At 43.6% G+C, this 15810-nt stretch overlaps 1 protein-coding gene across 15 annotated transcripts in view; it reads left to right on the top strand.

The window, feature by feature from the left end:
* The window catches only part of PTK2 (protein tyrosine kinase 2), a 200064-nt gene that overhangs the window by 28804 nt on the left and 155450 nt on the right, over positions 1-15810 (top strand). For 9 of the 15 annotated variants that reach the window (XM_031690420.2, XM_072949787.1, XM_031690414.2 and 6 more), the window contains exon 1: positions 14075-14369. The exons of 3 other annotated variants lie outside the window; for them this stretch is intronic. In XM_031690420.2, coding sequence (XP_031546280.1) covers positions 14270-14369 — 100 coding nt within the window. In that variant the 5' untranslated portion in view covers positions 14075-14269. Of the gene's footprint in view, positions 1-9440; positions 9533-14050; positions 14370-15810 lie in introns of those variants that run through there. 3 more of the 15 variants (XM_072949789.1, XM_072949791.1, XM_072949802.1) reach the window with 2 other exon arrangements.

Here is a 15810-nt window from a genome sequence, read left to right as displayed (position 1 = left end):
GGGTCTGAAGGCCGAGGAGGGTGCTGGGATGCTTCTGACCACTGGCAGCATTTCTAGGTGCCATCCTGCTGCCTTGTCCTTGCTGCGTGGATGTGGGCATGGGAGAGCGGTTCACACGGTGTCTGGATCATGTGTGTCGTTGGTGTCCCACACATGTAGAGCTTCACTGCTGAGTACAGTTCTAAGAGGTTATAGTGTACCTCACTTTCAATTGTGTATGCAGAACAGTGAAGCATGAGTTAGAAAAAACATTTACCCCTGTTTATTTTCTTATATTTTTCTGAAGGATACTTAACAGGTCTCCTTAAACAAAATGTATTAAAATATATTAAACTTAGTTTTAGCTTTTTTGGATGACATGGGGTCCTTAATATTAACACTTGTCATTCTCAATATGCAGTAACACAACTTCTGCCTTTTTCCTCAGTGTCAGGCTTTTGGGTGGGCTGCCTCTGAAAGCCCCTCCCTCCAGCACCCTTTCTAGTTAGCTGCTCCTTGTTTTGTTCTTTTCAATGAAAAAAAATTTCTTCTATGGAAGAGTTGTAAGAAGTAGTCTAGGGAACTCCCAAGTACCCTTTACCTGGATTCACCAGATACTAACATTTTATTACATTCGCCTACTTGCCCTCCCTCCCTCACCCCCGTGTTCCTCTCTTCTCCCTCCATAAAATTTAACATTGGTAGTGTTGTTATCTGGCATATAGTCCATGTTCACATTTTCCCCTTTCCCCATTAATTATAGCAGTTTTCCTCCTGGTAAATTGTTCTAAAACTTGAGAATTACTTGTCTTAGGTGATGAAGGTAAGATGAATGTCAAGATTCTCCACTCTAAGATCACTGTGTATTCCTGGTAATAAATGAGTAATCTTAGGGTAGTGTTTGAGGCTATGTGACCTTTCAGACTCTCCAGCTAATAGTCTGGGCACCCACTGATGACTCTTGCTTGAAACATTTATTACCAAGTAGTTGTGAAATGGTGATTTCCTAACACCACCGTTCCTTCTCGCTTACCAGCCATCGTTCTACCGTAAGGGAGAGTTTTCCCTCGTCTCTGCACTCCTTCTTTTACCCACTCATCCATCCGTCCAGTACCCGTAGCAGTTTAGCACCCTCATGGATTCTTACTTGCTTCGATGTCTTATAATCCATTGCTGTCATTATTCATTTTGTTGCTAGAATTCTCCTTAATTTGACTGTCTCCTGGGAGACAGATCATCTCCTGTGTCCTTTCAACATGTCCTCATTATTTTTTAAGAGCTTTTTTCCCTGTTTGGCACAATAAGATATTCCCAGCGTTTCTTGTTTCTCTGCGCTGTTACGGAGGCAGCTGTTTTTCCTGGTAGCCCTGGTTCATTTTTGTGGGAAGTGGACTTCAGAGGCCAAGCTTGGGATGCTGAGTGTGCCCTTTGGTCAGTGGGGTGTCACTGCTTCTCAGCTCTTTCCATGTGTTCACACATGTGCGTGCGCACCTGTACTCAGGATGCAGATCTTTCTTGTCGTATTCTCTGCTCCCAGAGACAACTGCTGTTTCCCTCCCACCTCAGGTCAGTCTTGCCTGTTCTAGGATTTCATGTCACAGAACCGTACAGTATGCGTGACTGTACGTTGAGGGTCATCTGTGTTGCCGTGTAGTTGGTTCCTTTTTATTGTTAAGTAGTGTTTCACTGTGTGAGTCTGTCATATCTTGTCTATTCATTCTTTCTTGATAAACACCTTCATTTTTGAAAGAAATTCTTGCTGGCTGTGGAGTTCTGGATTGACAGCGTTTACTTTCAGCAGCTGAACGTGCTGTCTTCTGGCTCTTCTTGCAGATTTCTAAAACTTATTTTCTGTAACTTTTTCATCACCCATCCTCTGCCTTGCAAATGAGTGTCAGCTCACTAAGTTTCCCCAAATCCAAAAACCTCTCTCCTCCGCCTCCTGAGGCTGCTGTGTGCTGTTTGGATGCCTTTTCTGTGCTGTGGTCCAGGGTTGCTTGCAGCCAGAGAGCGGTGGCGCTCACCTGGTGGCTTTCCTCCTTTTGGGGGGTCACAGCCCTGCCTTGCCCATTGTCTCAAGATCTGAAAAAAGTTGTTTCCTGAATCTTGTCCATTTTTCTATTTGTTTACTGTGGGAGGCGTTTTCCATACTAGCTGCCCCTTCGTAGCTGAAGTGGCCATCCCTGGGTCAGTGCTTTTCAGTGGTAGGCAGTTCATATGTGCACTTCTACATTTTCTTTTTTTTTTTTTTGACAGTTTTTAGTTGTGCCTTTATTCACCTTAGTTCATTAAAAATGTCCTTGTTTTAAAGATCCTATAAATCGAGTGACCACCCACTAATCTGGGGTACAAATCACCCCTCTTAGCATGGTATTTTTCTTTAAAAAGCAGAATTTCTTTAAGGAATCTTATTGATCACGCAGTAGTTACAAGAATGTCAGATATAATGATGTATACAATCTAAACAAGACAGGCTGATTAAGAATTTACTACATTTTCTGAAAAATAAGACGGTAAAATTGTACTTGTTTTAACATTAGCTTAGGTACTGATTTGTCTGTCTACAAAATCTCATGTAATTTCCATTTTGACAGAGGGAAGTCTGTTGTTTTGGCAAAGCTTTCACTTTAGTTACTTTGTTCTTAAACTGCATTGTATTTAGTGCGCAGTAGCATTTCTTGCCTGGTTTACTAAGTGCTGTGTTGCTTGTGGTGAACATAGCAGTTAATCCCAACTCCTTCAAGCAAAAGTTAGTTTCTTCCAGTCACTTGCCCGCCCATCAGTGACGCGTCGTTGTGTGAACAGTGAGTAGAGCCGGGCCAAGTGGGTGAACGTGAGCAGCAGGAGGATGCGGTCAGCACGCTGCCCACTGGCCGCTGTGACCCCGGCCCTGTGCTCTGCACGGGTCAACCTCGCTTTTCCCCTCTGATCTTTCAGATGATTGGTTGGAGGTTTGGAATTATTTTTGGCTCTTCTAGTTTTTAATGTACATTTTAGTAACAATCTTTTCCTTTAAAAAAGTCTGTTAATTTGTGAAACTGAAATTATCACTAACAGTTAATGTTAGAACGGTATGAGTATTGAAGTAATTTTTCATTATGGGAACCTTTTTGAGGTGACATACCATTAAATAAATGAATGTGTGCGTAGTGCGTAGTTTCTACCCACTCGTCACAGCTGCCTTAAAATACAAAAGCCTGGGCGTGTGTGTGCCTTTTGCTCACAGCCTCTGTGTGAGGTTAGGTTAGGACTTACCCTAGAACGGGGCGGGGGTGGGGGATGGACGCCACTTTCATGGCCAGCCTGGTTCTTGAGACCTGACTGAGAGAGATTTGGGTGTCCTCAAATGACAGTTTTGTTCTGGACCTGCACTGTTGATGAAGGCTACCTGTTGCATTTATGTGGAAACTCTTGGTACTAAATTTACCCTCTTTTGGGGCACTTGTGCACAGTTGTTAAATATTTACCGGCACGTGTATATCCCTGTCTGTTACATGCACTGAGGTGTTCACTGCATCTAGAACGGTCCTGGCGACGTAGGAGGAGCGCACTGGTTCCTTGGTATGTTAGAACAGAAGAGTACCTCTTCTAGGGTGGGTTTTGGTGATTGGGAATGTTGCTAGCTTATAGGACTTAGGTTTATGAATTTTGTAAGTGAAGAAATTTTGAGTTGCAAATGACAGAAACTCACCTCCTACTAGCTAAAGTGAAGAAAAGGAATATATCATTTTATGTAATTCTGAATATATTTAACAAATAAAAGCTACCAGTTGGTATTTGGAAATAAGTCTCTAGAAAAATCAACCAAGAAGAGAGAAATACAAATAAATAAAATTCCTAAAGGAACTATAACTACTATGAAAATGATAAATCTAATAATTCTTTGATCCAGCCTTGTTTAAAATTACAAGAAATTAAAAATAATCCCCCCCACCTCGTACCTGTCGGCATCATTCTGCATTCCCCTGACCCCGGCCCAGTGACCGCTCGTCCTCCTGTCTCCTGCCGGAGCCCTCCTGGGCCAGCTCACGTGGGACCCCTCCTGCGCATGGTCCTCTGTGTTGAGCTTCGCAGCTTACAGCATCTTCGGGCCCTTCTGCGTCCTCCTCTTACTGCTGAGTCAAGTGCGGCCTGAATACACTGCATTTGCCAAAACCGCTCCTGTTTTTCTGTCCTGTGGCAGCAGTTTTTAACGTTTTCAAACTTATTTTTCTTTTTTCCCTTTTGTTTTGTTTTTGTTTTTTGTCTTCTGGCAGCAGTTTTTTGTGGATGCAGAGCGGGGCTTCTCAGCCCCCTTCTGGTTCCCAGGGTTGACAAGGGAAGAACAAAGGGAAAGGCAGCTGCAGGACGTCAGCTCGGCTTCGTGGTTCCTCACCCTTGAAGTCTTAGCCCCTCGTGTTCTCACTGCTTTAGCAGCTCTCTGATTGTAGTATTTTATGTACTTCTCTCATTTTTCTGGAGGAAATGCTGTTCTGCTGCCAGCTGCTACATCTGTCTTGGATTCAGAAATCTCAAAAGAGAGGGGGAAGGAGAAATCTTTTAACAAGTATGCTGTTTCCAGACTCTCTCTTGTAGCTGCCACGCCCTGACAGTATGGTTGTGCCTCTCGGTGGCTGCTGGTGTTCTGGGTCTTCGGACGAGAGTAGGAGGGAGCAGATGTCGGATTTCTGCCCCGTCCCGGGAGGTGCAGATACCCACAGCCAAGCGTGGATGTTGCTCACGCATGGTTAGGGCTTGCCTCCTTTATTTAAAGCCGGAAGCTTGCTGGTAACAGCATGAAAAATACATCCCAACACTTCAAGTAAAGGAGATACATTTTGTCAGTTTAGTTACTGAGATTCTGGTCCTTGAAAAGGAAGTGTTAAATACCTTTATTGTCTCAGAAGGGAACTTTTAAAATTGAGTGATTGCGTTTAATATGCCTTGAGCAGAAATGTTTCTAGATTCACAACCCCCCAGGTGGTAGCCCTGGGTGTTGCAAGTCTTGGGTGGGAGGCTGGGGCCAGCAGGGAGACTGGAGTGTGGGAGTGGGTGTGTGAATGGGGCTCTGAGGAGGCATTTCTCAAGGGCGCCGAAACACTTGGTGATCAGGGTAAGTCATAGTTCAATGCAGGATTTTTAAAAAATCAAGAATTAATGGGAAAAATCCATGATGAACAAGATACCAGAATTCTAAATGAAGACAGGGTCATAATACTCATTTTCCTTTTGCCCCAGCGTGTTCTTTGTTCTGTCTTAACTTCTGCTTACTTCGGGTTTAATTTGCTCATGTTTTTTCTTCCTTAAGGTAAAAACACAGATAAGTGACATTTTTACCTTGTAAATATAACCACTTGAAGCTATACATTTCCCTCTAAGTACCCATACTCTTTTAGCTGAACCCTAAAGATTTTGATGTTCTGTATTATTATTCTGTTCTGAACATTTTCTAGATTTCTCTTTTGATGTGTTATTTGACCATACGTTATTTAGAAAGGATTGTTTACTTGCTAAGTATTGGGGACTTTATTAGATATCATTTCTTTAAAATGGTTATTTTGTATGTTTATTTATAATTTGGAATAGAAATACGCATGTTACAAAACTCAAATGGAGCTTGAAATGAATCATGACTCTCTCTTGTACACTGAGCTCGTTCTGGGTGAGCAGTGATCCTGGTTGTATAACCGCCCAGAGGTGCTCCGTGTGTAGAAGGAAGTGCGTGTGCGTGGACTTCTCTTTCGCTTTATACCAAATAGACATCATATTCTACATACTCTTCTAGATCTTTTTTGAAAAATTACTTAAAATTTGTATCTTGAAAATCCTTGTATTTTAGGACTGGGAGTTTCCGTAACTGCTTTTTTTTATTACATGTTGCTTTTTTCCACTAATATTTTCCAATATCAATGAAAAATTTTCAGCCAATGCCATTTTTTTAATGCTTGTGTAGTCGCTTATTTTGATGTTCCACACTTTATTGGCTCATTTCCCTTGTTTTGAACAGGTAGGCTGTTCCCAGTTTTTCGGCTGCAGGTAGACCTGGGAGTCACTGAAGCCTCCAACTACTGTAAGCCGCAGAGGAGATTTGTGGGGGTTTCTTAGACTGGCCTTCCCAAAGCTGGGACTGTGGGTGTGTCCTGTGGCTTCTGTGCTTGTCCTCTGTGATCTCTGAACTCTTTAAGGGCCAGGGCTGTGTTATTTTTGGATTCCTAGTCCTGAAGTCACTGCACTGGCATGGAAGATGCAGACTATTGCACTAATGATGGTCACTCTCAAAGCTCTTCACGTTACGGTATTTAATTCTCCTAATGACCGTGAAAGACAGATACCATGTTAAACTTTATTTAACTGATGAGAAAAGCAGGTCAGAGAGAGGTTAAAAAAAGTGCCCAAGGTCACATATCTAGTAGGTGGCAGAACTGGGATTCAGGGAACACTTGAAATAAGCTGAATGGACCACATTTTGGGCTTCCAGGTTTAAGGAGGGGCAAGTGGAATTATTTGGGCTTTGGAGTCACTTGTGGCTTGTCTTTTACCAAGTCTGATCTTATCAAAGCACTTTACCTGTCTAAGCCTGTTTCTTCTTTCTTGAGAAAGTCGATATTAGTAATTATCTCAAAGTTTATTAGGGGATTAATTTTTTTAAGCCACGTAAAACACCCTTGTACTGTGTGAGACCAGTATCAGCAGTGCTGGACCAACTCTGACCTAGTCCAGGACTGGTTACTCTCTCGTCTTCCCTCCTTTTGCACTGGGGGAATGTTCCGGATGTCTCAAGGCTTTCTCTTCATCTATAAGGGTGGACATGATGGTACCGTGTTTGCAGGTTTGTCATGAATTACAAGTTAGATTCACTCTTACAGTGGTTTTAACATTTAAAAAAAGCTTTTTATTGGCACAAACAAAAAACACGTAACATAAGATTTACCATCTTAACTATTTTTAAGTGTACAGCTCAGTAATACTAAGTGTATCCACATCATTGTGAAACAGATATTTAGGACGTCTGATCTTACAAGTCTAAAACTCTGTGCCTGATAAACAACACCCTCTCCCTGCTCTCCAGCCCCTGGTAGCCACCGTCCTACTTTCTGTTCCTATCAATTTGACTACTTTAGATATCTCAAATAGGTGGAATCATACAGTATTTGTGTCCTCAAGGTTCGTCGGCGCTGTAGTGTGTGGCAGAGTTTCCTTCCTCTTAAGGCTCAGTAGCATTCCACTGCAGGACACACCACATTTTATTTATCTCTTGAACCATCGATGGACACTTGGGTTGCTTCCACCTCTTGACTAGTGTTAATAATACTGCCATGAACAAAGGCGTGCAGATATCTCTTCAAGATCCTGCTTTCAGTTCTTTTGGATATGGAATTCCCCAACTAGATCATGTGGTATTCCATTTTTGATTTTTTGAGGAACTTCTGTACCGTTTTCTGAAGCAGTTGCACCATTGTACATCCCCATCAGTGGAACTCAAGGTTCCAGTTTCTCCACATCTTTGCCAGTGCTTGTTATTTTTGTTTTCTAAAAAAATAGTAATCATCCTGTTAGGTGTGAGATTGGTTTTAATAACGTTTTTAATGGTAGGAGATTTTAGGTGGGCTTGGAAAAGTGACTCCATCAATTTCTTGCTAAGTTGGAATAGTATCTGTTGATGCCAATGTGACAAGACCAAAAGCAAGAAGAGGGAAACTGACAGAACCGACCACTACGTAGCCATGCTTGAGAAAAAGACGAGCGATCTGTTTGCTTCTTACTGAGACCATGGCCAGAATAAGGACTGGGTCTGTGCTGGGTGTTTCTGGTATTTCTTGAAAACGGAGGGAAGAGTCAAATTGTAGGGGCAGTTTCCTTTTCCAGGCCTTGGTGAGGCTAGCTTAAATGTGGATCATCGGTGTCTGAGGCACAGGCTGGAGGAGAGCCTTGCGTTTGCCGCCAGGGGTCCTCCTGACACCGCGCTGACTGCTGCCCGGCGCCCGGTGCTGCTTGGCCCCCGCAGTAACTCGGGGAGGCGGTCCTTGAGACCGGCGCTGTTTGCTAGATAAGGTGAGTCATCCAGCTATGGGTACGTTGGATTTATAGGGTAAAGAGAACGTATGGTGATGAAATGATGCGTGTGTGCCTGTTCAATAAAATAAAAGTTTCAAAGTTGATTTGAACAATGTTAACATTAAAACAAATAACTACTTGATTGCCTTTTGATATTCGTGTCGTTTTGGTCAATATAAACAGCCCTCTATTTTATAACGTATCTAGTTAGGTTGAAAATTTCTGTTAGTCTCTCGTGCTGTCCTGTGTTTCTGTGCCTCTGCCGTGCACAATATTTGAGAAACTAAAGCAGCATCTTACACGTTTCAGGAGCCTTTTTTTTTTCCCTCTTAAACTTCATGGTGAGTAACCGCCAACAGTTTCTAAACCCAGAATTTAACACTGATCTTTGATATGGCAAAACAAGTAAGAAATGGCCATGAACTAGTGTCTGTGGAGATGCTGCAGTTCAGATTCTTGGGCCTTTTTAGAAGGCATTTTGCTTCTGTTTCATACACCTCAGTGCTGCTTAACCCAGTGCTCTGTTGCTCTGCTGGTGATTTCCGTGCACCCTCCCGGTGCCAGCCGCGTGTCCAGCTCGGGCTGCCAAGGCCCTTCTCTGAGTTTGTTCTGCGCGGGGTCGCTGACCCCGGGGCTGCTGCAGGGCGTCGTGTGGGGAAGGGAGCAGCCCGTCTTCTCCTGTCCTTCCTGTGGGCATGCTTCTCCCCTTCGTTTCTTTGTCCCTGCAGTCCTCACCATGATGCAGTCATCCCCCAGAGGCCGAGTGGGCCTGCTCCCTGACTCTCTAGAAGGCCCTGCAGCTTCTGGAGGTGGGCGCCACTGTAGCTGGTGGTTGAAGGGGGAGGCCTGGCTGGCGTGCAGGTGCTGGTGCAGATCCCAGCCCTGCTGTTGATGGTTAGCTGAGATGGCAGGTGTGTTGCTTAATTTCTCTGTTCCTCAGTTAGTTCACATGCCACACGTGGATTGTAGCGCCATCTACCTCGTTGGTGGTTGTAAGTGTTAATAGAGAAAATAGATGTTAAGTGCTGCAGCAGGTGGGTGAGGAACAGCCCACGGAGCCTGACTGACTGGGTTTGATTTCCGGCTGTGCTGCCTAGAAGCTCTGTGACCTTGAACAAGTCGCTGCCTCTCTGTGCTTCTGTTTCCTTATGTGTGCAATGGGGGTAATAGACTCTGTCTCATGGGATTGACTTTTAATAACTAAGTCAGTATTTTAAAAGCTCTTAGAACCAGGCTCGCATGTAGTGAGCAGTAACCCGTGTCACCATCACCGTCGTGTTTCCATCGTCAGTGTTGCTGTTACATGTTTTGTGACTGGCACATAGTCACCGTTCAGCAGGGGGCAAGTATTGTTTTGTCATCGTCCTCATTTTATAGGTGAACAGACAGGTTCAGGCTGGTGAAATGATTCTTTGTTTGTCTCACAGACAGAACTGGGGCTCCGGCACTGCGCCTTCCAGTGGCAGACTCAGCGCCTCCCTCAGCTCCCCCCGAGTCCCTGCAGAGTAACGGAAGGCAGGTATGGTAGCTGTTGTGAAACTTGGCCAGGAGAGCGAGCAGCACCAGTGCTGTCACCTTCCGGACTGTGTGTGCTTTGAGACCTATTGTCTGTCTGTCTTCGGAAGGTGGTTATATCCATTGTTACAGTTAAATTTCTTTAGTCCTTGTCAAGTCATTTTTATTAAAACTTAAATTTTCAGAAAAAGTTTTTTTTCTGTTTTTGTGGTCGAAATAGTGAGACACAATGACAAAGAAATGATAATTCTATGAGTCTTAATGGAATTAAGCTTAGAACAGGATACCCAACTTACGGAAGTTAGGGAGGTACCTGTGTGTTATAAAAGTGTTGATTTTATTTAAATTTGTAATTTTTGGTTATTCCAAACATAAAAAAGGTAAGAAGATTAATTTTGAATTGTGTGTGTATAATATGAATTATATCTTTCTGTTGTATTCCTCCTACTGGCTGGTATAAAAGCAGTTACCAGTGCTTTATTCTTCTAAGAAGCCCTGCCCTAAAGTTTTGGTATTAACTTAAGGCAACAAATAAAACCACGCTAATTGTGTAAGAGCTATGAAAGTCAGACTCGCAGCTTTGTGAGCTGCTCTTGTGACGTGTGAGCAGTTTGCTTGTGAACCGTTGTTTCCCAGTAGCTTTCTTACTAAAGGCCAGGTTTCTGCAGGGAAGCCAGACTGGGCAAAATTGTACGGCAGATGAAGGGTTCTTCTTAGTGATCTTGCTTTGAGCATTGTTTGTTAGCCTTCTAACGAGTTTGTTCTAATCTCACACTAGTTTCTTCTTTGCTCTACTGAAATCTGCAGTGGAAGTTCTGATCAGAATACCAGAGTACTGCAGTTGTGTGATGTATTTTTTATGTGGGTTGGAGAAGGGCATTCCACATAGTTTTCCTAGAATTTACATCAGTTTTTCTTTTCCCATTCTTATACCCTTGAAAAAGCAAGGTTTTCAGCAAGTTTACTTCATTTATTCATTCAGTAAATCTTTTTAAAGCCGCTGTGCTGGGTTTTGGAGGTGAGGCAGTACCCAAGACCCAGGCCAGGGCACGCTGGCGTGAAGCTTACTGTTGTGTCCTGATGTCTGGGACATCTGATGCCTTCTCTGGCTGTGGTTTTTAAAATAAAACAGAATTTCCCTCTGCAGTCTTATTACCTACTGGGATAGAAAAGTGTGTGGAAAAAGGCCTGTACATCTTACTAACCATTTTAGCAGTAAGACCCTGGAGACAAGGTGTGCAGTACAGAGTAAATTCCTTCCTGCCGTGGAGGTGCTGTGGGGAAGATGAAGCTGGGTGAAGGGCATGGGGTGTGCAGTTTTAGACGAGGCGGTCAGGAAAGGCCTTCTTGGCTGGGTGATCTGACCAGAGACTCAGAGGAGCAGGAGTGAGCCTGTGGCAATCTGCTGTAAGAGTGTCCCACTGGGAGGGACAGGCAGTGGAAAGGCCCTGAGATCGGAGGTGCCCGGTGGGCACAGAGCAGCAGGGAGGGCATGTGGTTGGAGCTGGGAGAACCAGAAGGGGTGAGGAGGAGGGGCTGAGACGCAGGGTGTGGGCGGAGGGGAGCACTGTGGTGCAGGGCCTTGCCAACCGAGCTCGGTGTGTGTTCCCCTCTTCTGGGGGGGGCTGGAGAGGTCCGGAGAGTGTTAGCGAAAGAGTGAAATGGTGCGAGTGGTATTTTGAAAGGGTCAGTTGCAGCTGCTGGGCTAAGAGGAGTGTAGGGCAGCAGGATGGAAACAGGGAGACCAGAGGAGGCCTGGGGCTGTAACCCGAGCGCAAGACGGCAGTGGACAGGGAGCAGCAGGCAGGCCGGAGCGCAGGGTCCAGGTGTATTTTCAAGGCAGGGGAATGGGTCTTGTTGATGGATTGCTTTGATATAGGAGACACAGAGAGGAGTCAAGGGTGACTGAGGTTTTGGGTCTGAGCAGATAGTAATCTTTCTTGTAAATTTTAATTAAGAGTTTACTTATTAAGTGGGACTTACCAGAGTTGCTTTTAACTATACTGATGCTATAAAGAGTTCGTTTTAAAAAAATCACAGAATTTTTTTAATGAATGATAGCCTTTGCATAGTATATAGGTTTTCATTACTTAGAGGATAAGGAATTGCTAATTTTTTTCATTTACATTGCCATTAACTGTAGACTAGTCCTATTCTTTTCAAGATGTTCCTGTATTGGGAATTTAAAAGCATATGGTGTTTTAATGTTTTGTGAAAAGAACATAGGAGCAGTGGTATCATCAAACCAGCTAGGACGCAGTCATCTGTCAGCTTTTTGGCCTGAGGCAGGTTGCTCTACCTCTGAACTGGGGTCCTCTTCCTGCGGAGCAGGGAGGGCTTTGTTGGGATTGTGCTGAGGGTTAAACCCAGTTGTTTTGGCCCCGTAGCTGGGGCTCCTGCTCTCTTCTGTTGTCTGCAGCAGCACCTGCACCGGCTGCCCTTTCTCCTCAGGGGCCGCACTGGGTCTTTACTTTCCCAGAGCTGCTGCTTGTCAGGCAGGCACGGTCCCCATGTCCTGGGGAAGTTCATGCTTCTTTGTATCCAGACATCTTTTAGACCCTCAGGACCTTGCACATCAAGAGGTGACATTCGAACTTGAAATAAAATACAGTTTAGCTTGGCAGGTGGAGCGAAAGCTGCCACCCACTGGTTACTTCATTTGAAGACTGGACCCTCTCCCTGACTCTCTCTCACTCTCTCCCTCCTGAACCGCTCCCAGGCCCACCCCTCGTCCCCGCCTGCACGGCCCTGCCGCAGCCCCAGCTTCCACCACTGCCTGCCCACACCTGTCCCTCTCTCTCCTGCCCAGCTGGGCCGTGGCATCTGTTCATTCCGGCTCAGAAACCCCTCTGGGGTGTGTGTGAAGACCCCTGGCTTCCCAGATGACAGGTGGACTCAGTGACACTGTGCCTCTTCTGGTCAGATGACTCCGTCTTCACTCATCTTTAGAAAATGTACTAGCACTGATTTTGCTTAGGGGATGTGAAAATTAGATGTGATGAGTATTTGATGTGTAGAATATTGTTGGTGACAAGTAAAAGTAGCTTTAATTTTTTCCTTTTGAGAATCATAGGTTCCAAGAGAGACTCACAGTTTGCCTGGGTTGTTTGCACAGCCTGTCCAGTTGATGGTTCAGATGAAACCCCAAGCCGTTCTCCTGGGGCTGAACCGGATGCCCGGGCTGCCCACTCTGTGCTGTCCGGGGGGCAACAGGCCTTTGTGTCCTGGCTCTCCTCGGTGATGGGGAAGCATTTTCCTCTTTTCTGCTTGATCTGCTTGTTTCTTCTGTTCTTTCCCTAGCTTGCTTGCCTGTGTTTTCTGGAGCCCCTTTCTTCCCAGTGTTGCCTGAGGTCAGAGCTCTTGCTGGTGAATGATGTGTTTTCACTGGGGCATTTGAGAGGTCACTTGAGCTCTGCCTACTATTAGGAGCCCAGAGGTAAAGCCTGCAGACAAAGCGTCCTCACGGGGGTGTTGGAAAGGAAACCCTTGCCCCGGGGCATCACTGCACACTGGCCTGCCTCTTGTTCTCCTCGGCCTCTGTTCAGCTCTTGTTTTCAGAAGTTAGTGTTCAGTTAAGTAAAGTACTTGATTTTTTATTAGCTTGTGGGATTTACTGCTAACAAAAAATCCCCCATATATTAGAAGGACTAAACTGTGTGGAGCTGAGCTGTGTACCACGTGTGCTCAAGACAAAGGCTCCAGGAGCCTAGTTACTTATTATCTTACTGCTGAGATAGTAAGTATGGAATGTGTTCAGATAGCTAACATTTTTAGATGACCTTGATTATTTCTCGGTTTGAATAGAGAAAGTAAGCGGCCTTGCATCTTTAAGAAAGTTGCCAGGACAGATTGTGGGAGTGTTTCCTGGCCTACTTCTTCAGTGTGAATTTACTGCTCACTTACATTTTGAAGCTAAGAAAAGGAATCATGCATGTTGGATCCCTCAGTGTTTCCTAAAGCTAATTTTGAAAGTATCTTGCAATCTCAAATTTTTGGTTTTTATTTGTTTTCTAGATAGCTTTTATAAATTTATAAACTTAGTAAAGTATCCGTCTGGAAAAATATTCGAGTTCCTATGGGCATATTTTTTGCAGACTTCTTTTTAATGTTGATCAGGATTTTGTTTTCAAGATTTCTGATTTCATCAAGGTAACTATTTTAACTGCAAGGTCAGAATTAGGCTGGTAAAATGCCAGAAGTATGACCGTGAAAACAGAAGAGGTTTGAGGAGGCACCTACAGACATGATCTGGGTCAGACTTGATTTGCAGCTTACTCAATTTGAGAATCACCTGTCAGTTTTGTAAACAGAAGTCTGCCAGATGAATTGGACAGAAGGGTGAGATTAACATACTAACGAGGTGCTGGCTACTCTCTGCCTTTTCTCCTCCCTCTTTTCCCTCCCTCCCTCCCTCTCTCTCCTTCCCTGAATGAATCTAGGAACACAGACCTCTGGGGTCACATTACTTGCTGGTTTCATTCTGTTCAGTAGCTTAATCTGGCCAGGACGGTCTGTGTTTCAGATTGCGGAAGCATGAGAAGATTCTGTAGCTGAGAGGCATTCTTCACGCTGCTGGAAAATATTACAGAAGGAACACCTCCCAAATTTTGCTTCAAGCTCTGAGAAAAGGAGCACGCAGGGGAAGCTTAGTCTTGCTTGCAGATCGAAGCAGATCCTGTGGGAGCCATGAACTGGGCCTTGATGCGCGGACTCCTGGCTCGGTCTTTCTAGGACTGCGTTTATGTTGTTGGAAGTGGTGGGCCGAGAGGCCCTGAGACCGTCAGGTGCTGTCTGCATGGAGAGGAGCGGCTGTAGTCCCTTTCCAGTGTGTTGGGCTAAAGGTATAAGTAACTTAAGTCTGTTTGGTGTAAATTTTATTTAAATTCATGCTTTTGCCCTAAAATGGTGGGTAAAAGTTTTTCAGAGTTTATTTCAAAATATTTACAGTTAAATTTAAGCAAAATAGAAATTGATGTGGTATGGACTTGCTACAACTGAGCATTTCAAATAGTAAATAAAATTGTTTTTATGGAAATGCATTTAAGTGAGTATTAAAGTAGTTTTTTATGCTTTGTCTTGGGTCTCTTAAAGTTTTATGTTTTGAGTTTTAATTAAGATGTCCATATGTGTTCTTCGATGTGAAAGTTTTTAAAGAATAAAGAGATTAATTTTAACTTGAACAGGACTGTAGGAAAAGGAGTATCATAGGATTCTGATTTCAGAACTTGGTTTCCTTGGCTCGCGGTAAAGACTGTGTTTAATTGGAAACTCCTTGTTATTGCCGGCGGGCTTATCACTGGGGATCAGCAGTCGTGTGCATAAGTCATTTTCCACTGTAATGCTGTGAGGGGTTTAGTTATATACAAATATAAACATAAGTTATTAAGCATTTCATTATAACATTCAACACAGTATTTGGGAAGCAAGTTTAGAAGTTAAAAATGCCATATAACTCACGCATGAATAAGACCAAAACAGGTAGGCTTCTTTGCTTAAAATAGTGAACATTTAACCTGGTAGATTAAGTCTTCAGTGAAGAATTTAATAAAGATATTTATTATTTTAAAAAATATACTTAAATATGTTACTGCACTTTGGAAAGATTTTTAAAAGGAAGAGTCTGCACTGGGTAAGGAGCTGCAGTAATACAAGTAAAGCTTCAGCTGATTAAACTTAGTGTTTAGGTTAAACATTTTAGTACCACTGGGACATTGATGTATTAACACAGAACTACGGTTTGGCCTTAAACTGAGGTCGTTTTCTATTAATTCTTTTCTAGGCTTTTAAACATTTCTGAAACATATTAGAACTCCTTTAGTTTGATGCTACCTGAAAGTACCTGTCATTTTATTACAAAACTAGATGTTCAGAGTAAAGATTTTGCTGAGTTAATTCAGACTCTTGAATTTTAAAGGACGTTGGGTTTGGGAACTTTTTTAAATTTCAGTTTCTCACCTCAGGACTGTATAGTGTAATTAAGCGTGACCAGTAATGAGTGCTCAGAGCCAAAGAGTTCTATTCTTGTTAAAAATTTTGTTTTTTCCGTAGACTTGGTAGGATTCATTTTCATAATGCCGCTTCCTTTCTGTGATAGGGGTGATAGCTTTCTGTTAGCAGTGCCCCTTAACAGTAAGGCTCTGATTCTACTCACAGAGTCGGGGCTAGATTCACGGTCTGTGAATCCAGTAGCAGTGCTACTAGGGTTTAAAAATCAGTGACTTTAGAACTATGAACTTTGGAAGAGAGATTGTAGTGGTCCTGCTTGTCCCACAGCAGTTGATT

Source organism: Vicugna pacos, chromosome 25, assembly GCF_048564905.1.
Source record: "Vicugna pacos chromosome 25, VicPac4, whole genome shotgun sequence".
NCBI lineage: Eukaryota > Metazoa > Chordata > Mammalia > Artiodactyla > Camelidae > Vicugna > Vicugna pacos.
The sequence above is the reverse complement of the archived record's forward strand: the minus strand, read 5'-3'. Positions and strand labels throughout refer to the sequence as shown.